The following is an 18,345-nucleotide window of genomic DNA, read 5'->3' as shown; positions in this document are numbered from 1 at the left end:
GGAAGGTAACTGTGGAGCTGGTGTCACTTTCTTTAATGACAAAAAACAATGCAGAACAAGATACAGACCCTGGAAGGATTTTTTGGTGCCACCTCTCATGGGTGTTTGCTGTGGGGCATCCCCCCGCCCCCGCCCCCCAATCTCCCAACTCTCCGCCACCTGCCAGCCAGCTGGGGCACCTTGTCTGAGGGGGAGTCAGTGGAAGACCCTCATACAGAGGTCTGCTCTGTCACTGAGTCTGCCCTCTTTCCCTTTCTTCCCAATTACTCAATCCACACTATCTAAGAATAGCATTTTTGGTTGTTATTTTATCCTACCATTGAATCAGCATGTGCTAACAAAAATTTACCAATGATGACCAGTGATATTACCTTATTTAAAATCCTTAAATAGGCTATACCTTTTGGATTGGTCTTGACATTGGGAAGTGGGTAAAATGATCCTAAAATGTATTTTGTCTCAAAAAGGACTCCAGTAATTAATGTAAAATACTACTGAAATAATTTGTAATTACTGAATGGAATGAAAGGAGGTTTCATTGCTGCTGTCAACAGAACAGAGTTGTCCAAGTCACAACAACTATAAATCATCAAGTGTGTATTTGTGAGTGACAGACATTACACCTGTTAAGGAATGGTTAATGGTTTTCTTGGGCTTCAAGATTGAAAACTCATTTGGGCTCATCCTTTTCCCCGTCCACTCCACCTGCTCCTTTCCCCGAGGCTATTGCAGTAGACTGCTGGCTAAACTCCTGCCTCTGTCCGTATATCCTGTAGTTCATTCTGCACTCATCAGCCAGAGTGATCTTCTGAAATGTCCAGATCACCTCCCTCCCCTTGTTCATACACTTCAGTGGTTTAGCATAAAAGCCAAGCTCCTTGCCAAGGACTGCAGGGTGGGTGGCCAGGCCTGGCCAACTACACCAACCTCAACATATACACCCTCCCCCAACCTGCTACAGCCACCAGCCTCCTTCTTCCTCAAACATACCAAACAGTTCCACCTCAAGACTCTGGAGCTCTTTTGGTTCTGCACATGGCTGGCTTTCTCATCCCTAAGGACTCAGTTCAGTGCTCAGAAAGACCCTCCAGCCTTCTGCCCACAGTGCACCTGTCATTGTTTCATACCCTATTTCCTTTATAAGACTTCAGTTCAGTCATTGTGTTTAGTTATTGGTTTACTTGTTAACTGTCTGTCACCCCCTCTAGGATATAACCCCGTGAAAACAAGGACCTTATTTGAATTGAATGTAGCTTTGCCCCTAGTGCTGGGTCATAGCACATAATTGGTACTCAGTAATTTTAGTGAATTCTTAAACTTCAGGTATGACTCTGGACCACTCCAGACAAAATATGCCACAGTCACTTTTGCGTATTTATACCCTCATCTGAACAATTGAGATAGATACTAGTAATTAGATAACAGGGTGGTTTTAAAGATTAAGTGAGATAAAATGCACAAAGTGCTTAAAATGATGACTAACTCATCATCAATAAACTCGGCTATTTTTGACTCTTAATACCTAGCCTTCAGACCTGGCATGGCACTTCACAGTTTTAGGTGTTCAAGAAATGTGCTGCTTATTATACAAGAAATGTGATAACATCTTTTGTTTGGGCTTCTAAGAGTTCTCATTCTGGAACTGTTCCTTACTGGGTTTTCTTCTATTGGGTTTAAGTTTTGTAAATCCAGGTACATTTTACCCAAGACAACCTAATGAGACTTTAAATTAAGATGTTAATAACTTAGTGAATCTAATTCCTCTCATAAGCCTTTAGAAATTTATTATGCATTTACTATATGCAAAGGCTTGTGGGAGATATAAATTGATTTCTCTCCTTGTGGACTTTAAAACACAGTGAAGGGGAGTTTCCTGCTTTGGCGCAGTGGGATCAGCGGTGTTTCTGAAGCACTGGGATGCAGGTTCCATCCCCTGCCCTGCACAGTGGGTTAAGAATCCGGTGTTGCTAAAGCTGCAGTGTAGGTTGAAAGTGCAGCTTAGATCTGATCCCTGGTAGAGAACTCTATATACAAAAAAAAAAAAAAAAAAAAAAAAAGGACAACAAAAAAAAAGAAACCATATGCATCGAAGGAGGTAATAGATATTTAGATAACCAGCATTATTGCCATGAAACAGTATATGACAAAGTAGTAGTGGGCATAGTAAGTGCCATAGAATTCCTTTCCATTGATTCACATTTATTAACACCTGGTCAGGGTCAGGGTTGTGCTGGCATGAGTTACACAAATATTTGTGAATGAGTCTTAGCGAGAATTCCTGCTGAAACCTCATGATCTAAGAAAGTATTAATGGGGATAATGAAGAAATTTTGAATATTTTAAAAAATTATAGCAAAAGTTATAGCTTTCTTTGTGTTAATAAATCTAAGCTAACAAAACAATTGCTGAATGACTATAAGTGAATTTATCACTCAGTGTGATTGGTAACTCTGGATTTCTCATGTTGATTACAAGCTCTGAATTCATCACCTATGCCCCGCCCATTTCCTTATTCCCTGTCTAGTTTGATGGCACCTCTGTCATCTCACTCTCCACACCCAGTCACTCGCTCCCTTTTATTAATGGAATAAATGACAGAGGTCTGTTGCATGAATGCTCCTAGCTTCCTGATGTGACCCTGCCTCCCCATCTGGCTTCAGGTCGAGCCTTGGCTCCTGTCACCCAAGCACTTGCAGTTCTTAGTTTTCCGGATGATGTAATGCTTCCTCACGCATCTGGGGCAGTCTCTGGGAACATCCTTCTCCTTGTTGGTCCAGAAAAACTCCACACACCTACAAACTCCTCAAGACTTGGCACAGATAGTGTCCTCTATTATAGCCTTTTGTGACTCTGCAGGGCCACTGACTCACTGTGTATAGGGTCACTAATGGCCCGTATGAATCTTTTGGATGAGGCAAAGATTTCTGATAGTTTTCTAGAGAAGTGCCGCCCTGAGCTAGGGCTTATGGGTTGGTGAGCAGAGCCAAAAGCGGGCTGGATTTCAGTGCCCACTGGCCCCAGCCAGATCCCCTAGTACAGAGCACAGACTGCATAACTTTGAGTGGGTCCCATTTGCCTGCAGATTTTGCTCTCAGCATGTAAACTTCTTATGGGCAGAGACCATCCTTATCTGCCAGGGGCCAGATGTTCAATGCCTGGCATGCAGCATGATCTCAGTAGGTACTTGTTCAATGAATGAAGGAAGAAATGCAATGTAATGTAAATGAAAATTAATTTTCACTAGGATACGTTGTGCAGGAATGACAAACTTTCAAAATATAGGATCTTCAAAGAAGGTGACGCAATAAAAGGGTCTGCTTGGGTGCTGCCTGAACACTCCCTGAGCCCTGAATTAGGGAGCCCTGTAAAGCCCAAAGGAAGCTCCCCTTTGCCTGCCTCACAGCCCAGCTCCAGGCCAACCTGCTTCTTCCCCCAGCATGCCCCACCAACTAGGACTGCAGGCACACCTCCCTCCCCTGTGTGGAAGTCTGCAGGCACTGCCTCAGATAGGGAAGCTTTGGACTTGACAGGTAAATCCAGTCGGGAGTACTCATGTTTCTAAATAAATCACGGCATCAGAAAGTGAAAGTTAAAATGTCCCTTAGGATTTCCCAGAATGCTTTTTAAGTATTTGTTTTTGATTTATTAATTACTTGATGAAAAAGTGGGAATAAGAATAAGGAAACAACTCTGAAGGATTAGGCACCACTGTCAATGGAAAAGAGAGAATTAATAAAACATATTCCAAATTATACTGCAAATAAAAGAGATTTTTTTAGATTTACATACATTTTATTTCTGGAATAACATCTACTAGATGTAAGGAGGCTCATGGTTTTCTCTTTCTCTCTTTAAAAATTCCGATTGCAATTCTTCTTTGTCTCATATTTTGAATCCTTATAAGCTACTAAAAATCACTTCTGGGAAAATGGAGAATAAATTAATAAATGTATACATACATACACACACAGAGGAATACATTAATCAATGCAAAGATCTATGAAACTCTAGGTGTAATTGTGATACTTGGGCCCATTGGATTGGGTAACTGACTTGCCTATCTATAGGAAAGAAGAGATGGTATGCATGTGACCTCCTGGTTAACATTTAAAGACTCCAGAAAGCACCAAAAGATCTATTAAGTCAGACCAGATGTCTGGAGGCCTTTTAAATCTCCTTTGTATTGATGCCAGCATGATTTCCCAAAGACGGGTTCAGACCTGCCCTCCTTGAGTGGTTCTGGCTGCCTAGATTAAAATGAGGTAAACTCATTATAGTCTTTCTGTGGCTGGCTTTGAAAGATTTGAAAAATGTTCTTTTATGGAGACCGAATAACTGGATGTGCTTTTGCTGCCAATATCAACATAGTCCAAGGGCCCTTCTGTTACTTTCTGCTAGAGTTTTCTTAGGACATGGAATGGGGCGGGAGAGCGGGTGTGAAAAGCCTCAGAGGATTGTGTTTTGTTTTGCCTTTTTTTTTTTTTTTCCTGTTCTTGGCTCACAGAGCAAGTTGATGGTAAATATTGGGCAATTTATTTAACCACACTGTTCCTCAATTTCCTTATTAGCAATGCTGTCTTGTTTATAAGGAGTTTTGAAATTTTTGCAAGCACACAAAACACTGATATGAATAGCCAATGTAGATATCTTCTTTCTAACCCAACTGATGTCTCTCCAATAGTGGAGCCTACCTGCATCAGACTCACTTGGAGTGATAGTTAAAATGCAGATCCCTAGGCCCACCCCAAATCTTCTGAAATTGAATCTCAGGGGGTGCACCCCAAATCTCCATTGTAAACAAGCCTGTTGGGTAATTTTGCTGAACCCCAACACATCTCTCTGAGTATCTGCTTTCTTGTGAGCCTGAAATAGAACTAGATGGTGCGAGCACCTAAAAATCCCCTGGTATCTCCCAGACTTTTCTGGACTGAACCAATCTGGACCATTTTCCCCAGAGCTACTGCATATTGTGATTGAGTCATTAGTTTAAAACAAACAAAAAAAAATTGAAGCTTTATTTTGCTAATCCCTAGCTTCCAAATGTTTGTAATTGTGTAGGATCTTGAGGACTGGCAGTTTATAGTCAAGGGTGGGATGAAATTAACTCGCAGGCTTCCAAAACTGAAAGAACAGAGCATTAATCTCCCTGCTTTCAGTTTAATGTTGGACTTCCCCTAGGAACCCAAGGTTGCAGTCCTATTCTTGACTTGACCTTGGGAAAACCATTTAAACTTTCTGCACAGTTTCCCCCTCAACAATGCATACTTTCTCCATCCTGGTGAAACATTTTCCAGGAGAGCTGTTCAGTTTATTCAGAAGGAAAGTTCTGTTATGGTAACCACACATTATGCAACCAGATGTAATTTAGGAAGCAGTGATAGCCTTAGATTGTGGATCAGTAATGATGATTATGTCTTGTGACCGAAGATCAAAAAAAAGTTCTAGTCCTTCCTTCGGTGTTGAGAACTGAATCTTTGGGGGAGGGGGGGAAACCCAGTACTTTGGGCCTATGGATTTACTGGATACATTAGTGTAGTATCTGCAAGGATGCTACAGAAATAGCAGAAAGAGACATGCAGAGTTCCTGTTTCTTTGCTCAAAAACTTGGAAGAAGGAAAGGACTGCTGCTGATGCCTAGCTTTGCTCCACTGCCTGCCCTCGATAGGAGTGATTCTGCTATCATGTTCATCACACTTAGCACATTTTCTTGGAATGTTTTACTACCTTGATACCTGTTCTAATTTTCTAATGCTGCATAAAAAATTACCATAAACTTATCGGCTTAAGACAACAGACAATTAATACATCACTGTTTCTGTGGATCAGAGTCCAAGCATGACTCAGCTGGGTCTTCTGCACAGTATCTCACAAAGCTGAAATGCAGTCAGCTGGACTATATTCTCATATGGAGGCCCAACTGGGGGAGGACCTGCCTCCAAGCTCCCTTTGGTTCTTGGAAGAATTCTTTCCTTGTAGCTGTAGAATTCATGGCAGCCTATTTCTTCAAACCCAGCAACAGTGAGAGTCTCTGATTCTAGATGCTCTTTTAGAAGTCCCACCTAATTATATCAGTCCCATTCAGGATCTTCACACTTTCAATTAACTTAAAATCAACTGATTAGAGACTTTTTTGCCATTTATTGTTTTTTTAAATTTTTGTATTAAAGTATAGTTGATTTACAGTGTTTCTTCAATTTCTTTTGTATAGCAAAGTGACCCAATCACACACAGTTCCCTGTGCTGTACAGTAGGGCCCCATTGCCCATCCATTCCAGATGTAACAGTTTGCATCCCCAAACCCCAAACTGCCTGTCCATCCCACTCCCTGCCCCCATCCTCCACTGAGAACCACAAGTCTGCTCTTCTTGGCTGTGATCTGTTTCCATTTGTAGATAGGATCATCTGTGCCATATTTTGGATTATGCAAATAAGTGATATCATATGGTGTTTGTCTTTTCCTTTTTGTCTTACTTCACTTAGTATGAGAATCTCCAGTTCCGTCCATGTTGCTGCAAATGGCATCAGTTTGTCTTTTTTATGGCTGAATAGTATTCCATTGTGCATATGTACCACATCTTCTTAATCTATTCATCTGTCAGTGGACATTGAGATTGTGTCCATGTCTTGGCTGTCATGAATAGTGCTGCCATGAACATAGGGGTGCGTCTATCTTTTTTAATGAAAGTTTGTCTGGATATATGCCCAGGAGTGGGATTGCTTTAATTACATCTGCACCCTACCTTCACCTTTGCCATGTTCCATTGATTACGAATTACAGGTCTCAGTTACACTCAAGAGATGGGGATTATACAAAGGCTTGGGTCATGGCAGATCGTCTTAGAATTCTGCCTGTCCCAAGACCACATTGAATTAAAATTCATCCTTCCATCTAAGTATGCTCAAGAAATTAATTGGGGACTTCCAACATTACTGTTTGTGAATTATCATTCTCGTGTGTGTGACCATTTTGTTAATTCTTGAGACTAGGTAAAATTAACCTTCAGTTAAAGGAACATATTTGGTTATCAAGAGGGAAGGAAAAGACTTAACTAGCATATGATAGATATACCAGCTCTGTAGTTCTGTCCTGTCCTAAGCAAATGAAACATTAATTAAGGGTTATTTTTGACCTAGAGAAAGGGTTTTCTTGAATTATTTTTCCCTAGTTTACCCAATATGATTCAGTTCACAAAAAAGAATTCGCATATACCTACTCAAGATCACAGCCATGTAAAATGAGTTATTACTCTTTTAAGAAAGAGTAACAGATCCCAAAAGTTGATCTGTCACAGTCGATAATACATTAGCACTACCAAAAGGAAAGAAAAATAGGTAACTTAAAACCTTCCATTAGGTGTAAACAATAGAGATCCCCTTTTCAACAAGTTTCTTAACATAGCAACACACTGAAGAAAAACAATGTATCAAAAACAGATAACAAGTAATCAGATTAATACTATCTAAACAAAATGCAAGTAATTAAATAAAAAGGTGAATAGGCTGGAGGAGATTCGTGGGATCCCATCAGAGTTAATCTCTTTATTTTGTAGTATTTAAGCAAATCAATGAGAAATCCCAAAACTTTAAATGATAAATTTACGTCACACTCATTAGAATGGCTATTATCAAACAGCCAAAAATAATAGGTATTAACAAGGATGTGGAAAACTTGAGCATTGCTGGTGGGAATGTAAACTGGTACAGCCACTATGGAAAACAATAAGACGGTTCCTTAAAAAGTTCAAATAGAATTACCATGTGATTCAGCAATTCCACTTCTGGGTATATACACAGAAGAATTGAAAAGAAGGATTCAGACACATATTTGTATACCCATCTTTATAGCATTTCTTTTTTTTTTATTTTAGAGCAGTACCCGCAGCAGATGGAGGTTCCCAGGCTAGGAGTCGAATCGGAGCTACAGCTGCCAGCTACACCACAGCCACAGCAACGCGGGATCCAAGCTGCGTTTGCAACCTACACCATAGCTCACCGAAATGCGGATCTTTAACCCACTAATCGAGGCCAGGGATCGAACCTGCAACCTCATGGTTACTAGTCGAATTCGTTTCCACTATACCACAATGGGAATTCGTATAACAACATTTCTTGTAATAGTCAAAGGATGGAAACAACCCAAGTGTCCATCAGTAGATGACTGGATTAACAAAATGTGATGTGTACATACAATGGGATATTATTCAGTTTTAAACAAAAATAAAAAGAAATTCTGATCCATGCTGCAACATGGACCTGGAAAACGTTATGCTAGTGAAAGAAGCCAGTCACAAAGGACAAATATTGTATGATTCCACCTGTATGAAGTACTTAGAGTAGTCCAGTTCACAGAGACAGGAAGCGAATGGTGGTTGCAGGACCAGGAGAGGACAGGAGGTAGTGTTCAATGGGTACAGATTTTTAGTTTGGAGAAAAAAAGTTCTTGACATGAATGGTGGTGATACTTGGAGAATAGTGTGAATACTACAGAACTGAGCACTTGATAATAATTGGTACAATACACTTTGTGATGTATATTTTCTCACAATAAAAACATTTTTAAAGAAAAGATGCAAAGGAGACAGCATATAGATTACAAAACAAGAAATGTTACACGCAAACGGACTTGAGGAAAGACCCTTAGCTTTGCTGGTAACCAAAGAAATGAAAATTTTAAATTTCAGCTAAAAGAGGTACTGTCTTTATGCAAATGATTACATTTACAATGGAAAGTAATGAGGTCCTACTGTATAGCACAGGGAACTATATCAAGTTTCTTGGGATAGACCATGATGGAGGATAATATAAGCAAAGGAATGTGTGTGTGTGTGTGAACATGACTGGATCACTTTGCTATACGGCAGAAATTGGCCCAACATTGTAAATCAACTATACTTTAATTAAAAAAAAATTTTTTAGAGAGGTACTATCTTTAAAGGGGTAATGAATGTTATGTCTTAACACATGAAATCTAGATGATAATTGTATTCAAAACATATTTCACCTCTCTGCTTCTTCCTCCCCCTCCCTATAGCAGACTTAGAGTCTTTAGTTTATTTTTATACAAGTGTTTCACACAAAATAGATTTTTAAACCATTCTTCCTGGGACTGTCTTTTTCTATGCTAGTTCAGTTTTTTAAAAAAGTAAAACACTTTCCCTCAGACCTAAAGTGAGATTCTGGTGTAAGGAATGTACGATAAGAATTATGTTAAATGTGATTCTGAAACAGTTTATTATATCAAAAAAGAAGTATTTGGGGAATTCCTGCTGTGGCCCAGTGGGTTAAGAATCTGATTGCAGTGGCTCAGGTGGCTGCAGAGGCACGGGTTTAATCCCCAACCCAGAGCAGTGGGATAAGGATCCAGCATTGCTGCAGGTGTGGCAGGAAGGTCGAACCTGCAGCTTGAATTCAATTCCTGGCCCAGGAACTTCCAAATGCTATGAGTGTGGCCATTGCAGAAAAAAAGAAGTGTTTGTTTGCAAAGATTAATTAGGTGATTTTTTTTCCCCAATATATCCTAAAGTTTGTAATAACAAGAGTCATAAACTCTGAGCCAGTACTATCTCTGTGTTATAAAAGTGGTACTTTCAGTCTCAGACTCATGGTTGACTTACAGTTTTTCAAATTTACAGTAGTACAAAAGTGATACACATTTAATAGAAGTCATATTTTGAATTTTGATCTTTTCCCAGGCTAGCAATATTTGGTCCCATACTCTTTTGCGATGCTGGGCAGCAGCTGTGAGCCTCAGCTCCCAGTCAGTTACCCAATCACAAGGGTAAACAGTCAGTATGCTTACAACCATTCTGTACTGGTCTGGCCATTCTGTTTTTCACTTGCAGTACAATATTCAGTAAGTTACACAAGATATTCAGTACTTAAAATAGGCTCTGTGTTAAATGAGTTTGCCCAACTGTATGCTAACAAGTGTTCTGAGATCCTTCCTTCCTGTAAGGTAGACTAAACTAAGATGTTTAGTAGGTTAGGCATATTAAATGCATTTTTGACTTATGATATTTTCAATTTATGTTGCATTTATTGGGCCGTAGCCCCCGCATAAGTTGAGGTAGATCTGTATTTTTCTAATATAACAGAGACCCTTTGCATTACTGTTTCCAAGAAGCCATATGGCCACATGCCTTCCTTATTATCTCTTTGGTATCTCATAGTTTCAGTGAGTCATGACTATCTTCTGATAATTTAATGAAGGCAGTTAGACTTTTTGGTAATGTATGGTAATGAAATGTAGGTAACAATACAGCTCTCATTAATTGGTCAAACACTATGAACCAGGTATTGTATTAAGCATGTTTCTGTGACTTCATTTAATCCTCATATCCTTCTGAAACAAATGATATTATTTTCATCTTATAGATGAGAAAATTGAGTCTCCGAGTTTTAATCACTTACTGCAAATCACATAGCTGGTTGGTAGAACTGAAATTCACACCCAAGGCTATCCAGTTCCAAACCTCTGATCTTCTCATGACACCACACTGCACCAAGGAATAGAACTATATTTATTTCATAAGTAATAAAGTGATTTATAGGGAAAAGAAAAACTTAAAACATGTGACTTTGTAAAAACAGCCTGCTAATAATCACAGATCCTAAATTCCATATTAATTCAGGAGCATTTTAAGTCAAAGTTGTTTGACTCTCGCAAGCCAACTGTTGTGCATTCCAAATAAAATACTTCCTATTTCATGTCAAAAGTACAGATTTGCTTCCCGATAAGATGTACTATTTGGGGACTGTCTATTTTTTTCTTGTGCTTCAGGTGCAAATAACAGGAAAGCATTTTTTTTTTCCTATCTTGGCAAAAGGGGAGGTATTTCTAAAAAAGAATACTTAATGTAATGATTTATATGGCCACGATTTTTGCATTGTGTGTGAGGAGAAAATAGATTATAGCACAGGATTCAAAGAAGTAACAATAGTCTACTGACTTCGACAGGAAAGTCCAGCCCGGGAATTTCCCGAGACACTGAGCCATGAGGCAGGTCTGCCAGTCTTCAGAGATACTCAGTGCTCTTCCCTGACCACCAAGATGCAAAAATGCAAAACCGTAGATTTTCTGAGAGACGGTCAGGCAAATGCCAACTCTGAACATGAATTACTTTGCAAGATGTTATTATATTCATGTCTTTTAGGAAAACGAAAACATCGTTTCCTAAAAACTTTTATTTTCAGTGTTTAGACAACTAAACAGCTAGTAATATGGGTGTAGTATGGATGTTAAATGATTATAAAAATGTAAAGAAAATATTTTTAAAAGGTCCCATTGCCCTTAAAGAGATTTAGGTCTGAATTTTTCTATTTTTGTATTACTCAATGAATTTATTACATTTATAGTTGTGCAGTGATCATCACAACCCAATTTTATAGCATTTCCATCTAGTCAAAATGTGGTCAGTGTTTCCAAAAGGTATGTGAAAATTGGCAACAAACCAATTTGAATATGAAAGACTAGCATGCTCACGCAGAGGGAAACAATTTCATTTCACTCAAAGCGTTCTGAACTCTGTACTGCTTCTTCTGTTTGCAGAGCTCACACTTGTTTTAACCGTCTGGATCTCCCTCCATACCCATCCTTCTCCATGCTTTATGAAAAACTTTTGACAGCAGTTGAGGAGACCAGTACCTTTGGACTTGAGTGACCTGGAAGCACAATGCCCAGCTCCTTGCAATTCCAGACAATTCTGGACAGGCAATTCCAGAAGCTGCCCTCTAGAAGAATGGCCGAACATTGGAAGTTTCAAGAGTATGCTTCTATTAGAGCAAAGCTGAGTGCTGTTATTTTCCAGGCATACATGCTCTGTCGCATTTAGGGACTGAATAGTGATGATGAGTCCTCTTGGAAGGATTTGAGTGAGCTTGATGCCCAGGGAACAACCCAACAGTCTTTCAATCAACAGTTCTTGACTGCCAAACTCTTTTCCATTTGTTATGTTCCAAGACAAAGATGAACCTTCACATGATCAGCTCCATGGTAACTTTCAGAGACTCAGGAGAACCTTGAAACTTACCTTTGAACATGGTTCAAGCCAAACTGGCAGCACTTGGCCCAATTTCCTAATTAGTGCAGTTTAAATAATGTAATAAAAACAAATATATTTCCTGAAAGTACATTCATTTAAGCCCTAAGTTATAACAGAATATTCATTTTCTTGCTTATGAGTGCCTGCATGGTGTGCACCATAGGTTTCAGCTTCCATGGAACACAAGTGAAAATGAAACCAAGTTAATATGAGGTAACTTTAAAGATTTGCAATAAGGTGGTCTGTGACAATGTATATGCAAAGTGGTATGTGTGTAATTATGGCTGAAGACAAACTGTTATACAATGAATTACTAATGACAGATTTTATGCTTTATAATGCATGAAAACAATTTAAAAATAACTAGCAATTAATCACAGCATATCAGGAAAATGTACACAGTGAGTTCTGTTTATTTTTTATAGGTTCGTTATATTTATGTTCTCGAAGATGTATATAAGAACCTATCTATCATACTCTACATATCATCCGTTCCATTTTCATGTTCCATGCTTACTCAGGCATCACGCTAGTACGTATCCTTTTAAGCACTCTCAAGGGAACAAAAGGGCCTTTTATTTTTATAAAGGTACAAAAAAATTCCCCGAAATATTTTGCACTGAATGTACCAAAGTTGAAGGGATATTACAATATGACTAATAGCAACTCCATCACTTGATAAGTATAATAGAAAGTAGCTTCTAAATCAAAACTTCCTTCACAGTGCCATGTCTACCACTACAAGGACTGTGCATCTAAGTAATAATTTTTTAAGACTCACTATATGTGATAGTGTGATATGCATTTATTTAAAATGCATTAGACTCTTCCATCCATCAAATACTTTACAGGATGGCATTTAATACAGATATTTCGTATTTCCCCCACTACTTTTTATTTGTACAGCATCATTAAACACTAAGCTCAGTTAGGGAGCCATCGGCAACACCCAAGAGATCAGCTCTCTTTAGTAATGAGAATTCCATTTTCCCTCATCAGTGAAGACATCACAAATTGAAATTCTCAGTACTCTATTTCTAAGCCTGCATTTTCACTGATGCATAATTTTCTTATCAATATTAAGAAAAATTTTTCTATGATAGCTCAGAAACTGCATGACATCACTAATGTTATTGCTGCTTAGTTTATCAGAGGATGTTCTTCATTTTTATTGCTTTGGGGTTATTCCACAACATTGTTTATTATTTCTTAATGTATGGCCATAACTAATCAGGTGTATAACAGAGTGAAGTTAAAGTGTGGGTAATACAACCATTGGCTCAAACATTGTTTGCCAGCCTGTGGTATTGCAGGCATTGCCCAAACGCTTCTTTGAGAACTGTATTTATGAGTAGCCATGGAATTCCTATTATGGGGTGTTGGCAATCTTACACTTTGTAGAGGTCAAGTGCATGGTTTTCCTAGGTGGTTTGTCAGAACAGAGTGCTCTGTTGGTTAAGCTGCATTTCCTGTTGGGGTCCTCAAGAGCAATAGCACTCACGTTGCATTCCTGCACTAAAGGCAGGTACTGCAGTGTGGGGAAATGTTCTGGGAAAAAGGTTACAGAAATCTGGGAATAAGGAAAGATTTATCTGTGTACTATAATTGTATCAGAAAGAAAGGAAAGAGAAAAAAATTTTAACTGGAAATGTTAGTTTGTACTTACTTATCATGAATATAAGTATATATTTAATTTCGCAAACTATTTTTACTTGTTTGTATTTTTTTCATTATAAGGAAAACTCATATAGCATACTTAAAAAAAAGAAAAACCACGCATTTTTGATGGTATGTAAGATGTTTCCGAGCTGGCAGCTGAAACAGAAGATTGAACTCTCTAAGCAGCTGATAGAACTTTCATAGACCATGTTAGCTTTCCTTTGGGTTTGAGACACATTGTTACCATAGTCCACATTATTTAGGTAAAAGAGATTTAAAATAAAATCTCTTTGGTTACTTTTAACAAAATATTTCTTTGTCAAGGTATCCAGCTTTTTCCCAAATACCAGTACAATTATTTAGTTGCTGCCGTTCTCAGAACTGGAAATTATCCACGATGTACTTATCACTTCAGAACACCATGATAACATCTATTAGTCTTCATTAGTAAAACAAAAGAGTCCAATCATAACTATTTAAAATATTAAATAACATTTCCACAGAATAAATTAGACTTTAATATACTCTACCAATAGAAATACCCGTAAATATTTTCTTCTGGACTGTGAACCTAAATAACATGGCTGCCTTTAAGAAACTCATAAGTAATGCTTATACTCTACTAATTTATGCTATAAAAGAGGTAAGGATACATCAAATATGTATGCAGAAGGTCTCTTAGGTGAGAAAAGAGGCCACTATTGACATTTATTCTGTGCCAGCCACTGTGTTTGATGATGGAGCTATGAGATTTAAAATCTGCCCTCAAGAAGCTCACTGTCTACTAGTGGAGTAGAGACCAAGATTCAAAAAAAAAAGTGTTTTAAATAAAATCTGGTATGTTCTACAGTCAAGGGATGAGGAGAGATTGTCTTGTTCCATCTGGGAGTTCCAATGGAGGCTTCATTCATGGGAGATACTGTGGCTAAAAAAAAAAAAAAAAAAGTCATATAAATGCTCTTTCCATTGGTAACTAATGTCGTGTAATAGTGTGTTGATGCTGGTCAAGGGTGCCAGCCCACAGTGCTTGTACACACATGGTTTAACGTGTGCAGGTGGGAAGCTGAATGGTGAAGGACCAACTCATGGATCTTCAAATTATCCCCAAAATGCCAAAATTAAGTTCAGTCGTTTCCCTCTGTTTCCTTTCATCTGCACTACAACAGATCTTTGGTTTCCAGCATGAAAAATCCCAGTCCTTGAGTCCAGTCCACCTCAGAGGTCAAACTGTTTTTCTGGTACACACAATGAATGGATCTTTGTCAAAGAAGTGCCGTCAAAATTTTCTAGCATGTGTTGTGTTTATAGTTAAGTAGAAATTCTGTAAAAAAAAAATGAAGGAAAATTTGTTTCGGTTGCATAACAATCAGACATTTAGAAAACTGCATTCAAATGATGAACGGTAATGGCAGACCATTTGAACAGCACATTATAGTGTCTAAGCGCTTTCAGGGGCTTAGTCTCTCTTGCTCTTGACACACTCTGGGGGGTAGAAGTTATCAAGTCCCATCTGGGTTGAGGCTGATTTTCATGGGTGGCTTGTGAGATCAGTTTCAGTACTTTATGGTTACAGTTCTAGGTTTCATCTCGAGAAATGTGGAGCCTGATGCTTTTACCAGCTTATTCCAATTTCAGTGAAGTTTGCAAACTGCTTCATCTACCCAAACTCTCATTTTTTCAAACAAATACTCTTAATATGTGACACCTTCTGAAAAGCTGAAAAGTCCACCAAGAATTTAGCATATTCATGGCAAATTCCCCACACTCTTCATGTTTCCCTTTTACTACTTGTTATGAGAAGTTCAAAACAAAATGCAAAATTTGATTGCTTTTAGTGGAATTATATAGTAAATTTAGTTTTCTCAAATATTATTTGGAAGCAAGATAAACTTGATTTGATTTGATTTCTTTGTAGAGCATAGTCCTGGCCCTAGTATAGAGGCACTAATTACACAAAGAGATGGGCATAAAACAGGGTAGCCAATACAATCTTTTTTTTAGAGCCATTTTTTAAATTGAAGTATGTAGTTAATTTACAATATTGTGTTAGTTTCCGGTATATAGCAAAGTGATTCGGTTATATGTATTTATTTTTTCCATTTAGGTTATTTCAAGATATTGAATACAGTTTCCTGTGTTACACAGTAGGCCCTCATTTAATCTTCATTAAGGATGGATCTAGAAAACCCTGATAACTGAGTTCCAGTGATGTGGATGCAGGAACCACTGCAGGTTCTCTTTTCCTCTCTGTCCTCATATTCATCCCATCTTTTTTCTTTCTTTTTGTGAAATTTGTGTTCATGACCACTTCTAACTAAAGCAAAGTCGGAGTCTAAAAGTCTCTCCAATCCAACCCAATTCTGGAAATTCCCATTGCAGATGAAACGATGCTATACCATCATTACAAAATACCTATCACCCTCCATGGTAAATAACGGAAATAAAGAACATGGCCTAATCCTCACACTGAATCTGACTTTCAGGCCCTTTTGTGCTCTTTTACCTGCTTCCGATTTAATTGCTGATCACAAACATTCTAGGTCTTAAGACACTTTCCTCCTACAAAATTTGAGCGTAAATTAATGAGAATGTCACTTTCAGTTGGATTCTAATTTTGCAATACCTGTTACTTTTCTAGGTCGATTGTGTTTTCTAGATAGATTTGCTTGTCCAATATGGAAACAAAGCAGTGTCAGAGACATCAAGCATTCTAAGTTGTGGCTTAAGGCCACCCACTTGCTACCCACTAGAAGGAAGATAGAAACAAAAATCAGGAAAGAGGAGCTCAGCAGTGGTGCCCCCTCCTTCCTCCCTCCACCCCTGCCAAGAAGGTAATGCTGGTTATCAACTAACTGTCAAGATTCAGGAGTGGTAACTGCTTTCCAAGGAACTGGCACAAACGATACACTGAATGTGTGTGCTACCCATAACGGAGCAGTCTACGGGACTGTAGCGGAGGGAAAGTTAAAACAACAGTGGAAGAATCATTTTAGGGCTTGCAGGTGGGAGGAGGAACATACACTTCAGTTTGGTTTTGGACGTTGAGAAAAAGAATACCATGCTGCCTAATGAGAGCACTATTTCTTAATCTACCTGGTAGGAAGTACCCTCATTTTGTAACTTCAGTAGGTTGATAGTATTTTCTGTGTTGCAAAACAGAAGTTAACTCCAAAGTATTACGTTACCATTATTGAACTTTGTATGGGAAAAAAGAGCGAGGGTGTTGCTTGATCCATTTATTTTGCTTCGTTTGTTTTCTAGCCATCATTTTTTTGACATTAGAATTGCTTTTGAGACATTTTTCATGGTTTCTAATGGTAACTTCAATGTTCCCTGTTCATCTAGAAAGCAAAAACCTAGGAATTAGGTTACTGAGTTGCAAATGGAGACCTAATCAGTGTTTCCGGTTTTTTATAAAATTAATCAAGACTGAAAATACATTTGCTTAGATTTACTCTGTAAGGTAGTTTATTTGGCTTTCATAATCGAACAGTTCAACTGAATTGGAAAGCCCTAGTTGTATGGTTTCTGGGGAACACAGGAAAATTAAATTTATGTATGTAATTTTTACATCTAGTTTTCTTTTAAGATATTACAACCCTGAGGAGTGTTGATAGGTATGGTGTATGATTCAAACTGAATCAGCTATTACTGATGAAGGTAAGGAACCATTAGTAAACCTCTGGTTATGATCACCTTCTATTAAAAAATGGATGGATAATCTTCAAGAAATATGTTGAAAGGACTAACCAGGAAATACCCCAAACTGAATGTTCTTTTTAGGACCCTACTGCTCTAAAAGATATTATTACAACGTGTTTTTCTTTATGATAGCGTAGGAAACTTTGAGGCTGTTAATGTTGGAAAGTACACAAGGTTACATGTTTTTATAATAGGGATGCAGGCATTCCAAAATAAATCAATAAAAATACATGCATCTCTCTTGCCTCTTACTGAAAGTATTAATCTAATTTTGTAATAATGCTTACTTTTTAATATTAAGGCTCTGTAAAAAAACATTTATTTCTAAGATTTCAGTAGAGCACAAGTGGTGTATTTTTTTAAGCCTTCAAATTTCTTTTCACCAACTCCACCCACTGTGTCTACTACATCATGTCACAATTAATAGCTATGTTTCTATTTTTGTTAAGTTGATTTAAGCTTCCTATTTATTCAATGTGACTTTTAATAGAGAATAAAATGGGAAGTATTTGCTATTGATATTAAAACTATACAGCTCTCATTTCACCTTATATTTAAATATTTTCTTCTTTTTTTTTCCCATGCAAATAATGCAGACTGTTAGACAACCTAGAAATGATTTGTGGGTGGTATTAAATGGAGCCTGGGACTCTGAAATGTAGACTCATTGTTTGTTTTCTGGAAAGTCTGTACGCTTATCCTCACCTGAACCCCTGACTTTTGTGTTGTATTTTTTTATGATTCTGAAATGCTTTGAGGGAAAGATATTTTAATGTGTACAGTTCGTTTTATTTTCATACTGATCTCTATTTTTGTTTAAAACCATGTTGCATCATGAAATCACTTAATCCAAAATAAATCTTCTTTAAAAAAATAGCTTATGATTTTTCTCTGATACATTTGGGGAAGAAAAAAACTCAAGAGAAAGAGGACAAAGTAGGTA

At 37.9% G+C, this 18,345-nt stretch overlaps 1 protein-coding gene across 7 annotated transcripts in view; it reads left to right on the top strand.

Annotated features, from left to right (window-relative positions):
* The window catches only part of HECW2 (HECT, C2 and WW domain containing E3 ubiquitin protein ligase 2), a 412,843-nt gene extending 394,565 nt beyond the window's left edge, over positions 1–18,278 (top strand). For 6 of the 7 annotated variants that reach the window (XM_021074544.1, XM_021074543.1, XM_021074542.1 and 3 more), the window contains one exon: positions 11,549–18,278. In XM_021074544.1, coding sequence (XP_020930203.1) covers positions 11,549–11,660 — 112 coding nt within the window. In that variant the 3' untranslated portion in view covers positions 11,661–18,278. The remainder of the gene's footprint in view (positions 1–11,548) is intronic. The other variant, NM_001198924.1, reaches the window with a different exon arrangement.

The sequence above is a fragment of the Sus scrofa genome, chromosome 15 (assembly GCF_000003025.6).
Source record: "Sus scrofa isolate TJ Tabasco breed Duroc chromosome 15, Sscrofa11.1, whole genome shotgun sequence".
NCBI lineage: Eukaryota > Metazoa > Chordata > Mammalia > Artiodactyla > Suidae > Sus > Sus scrofa.
This window is presented reverse-complemented; position numbering and strand designations above follow the sequence as displayed.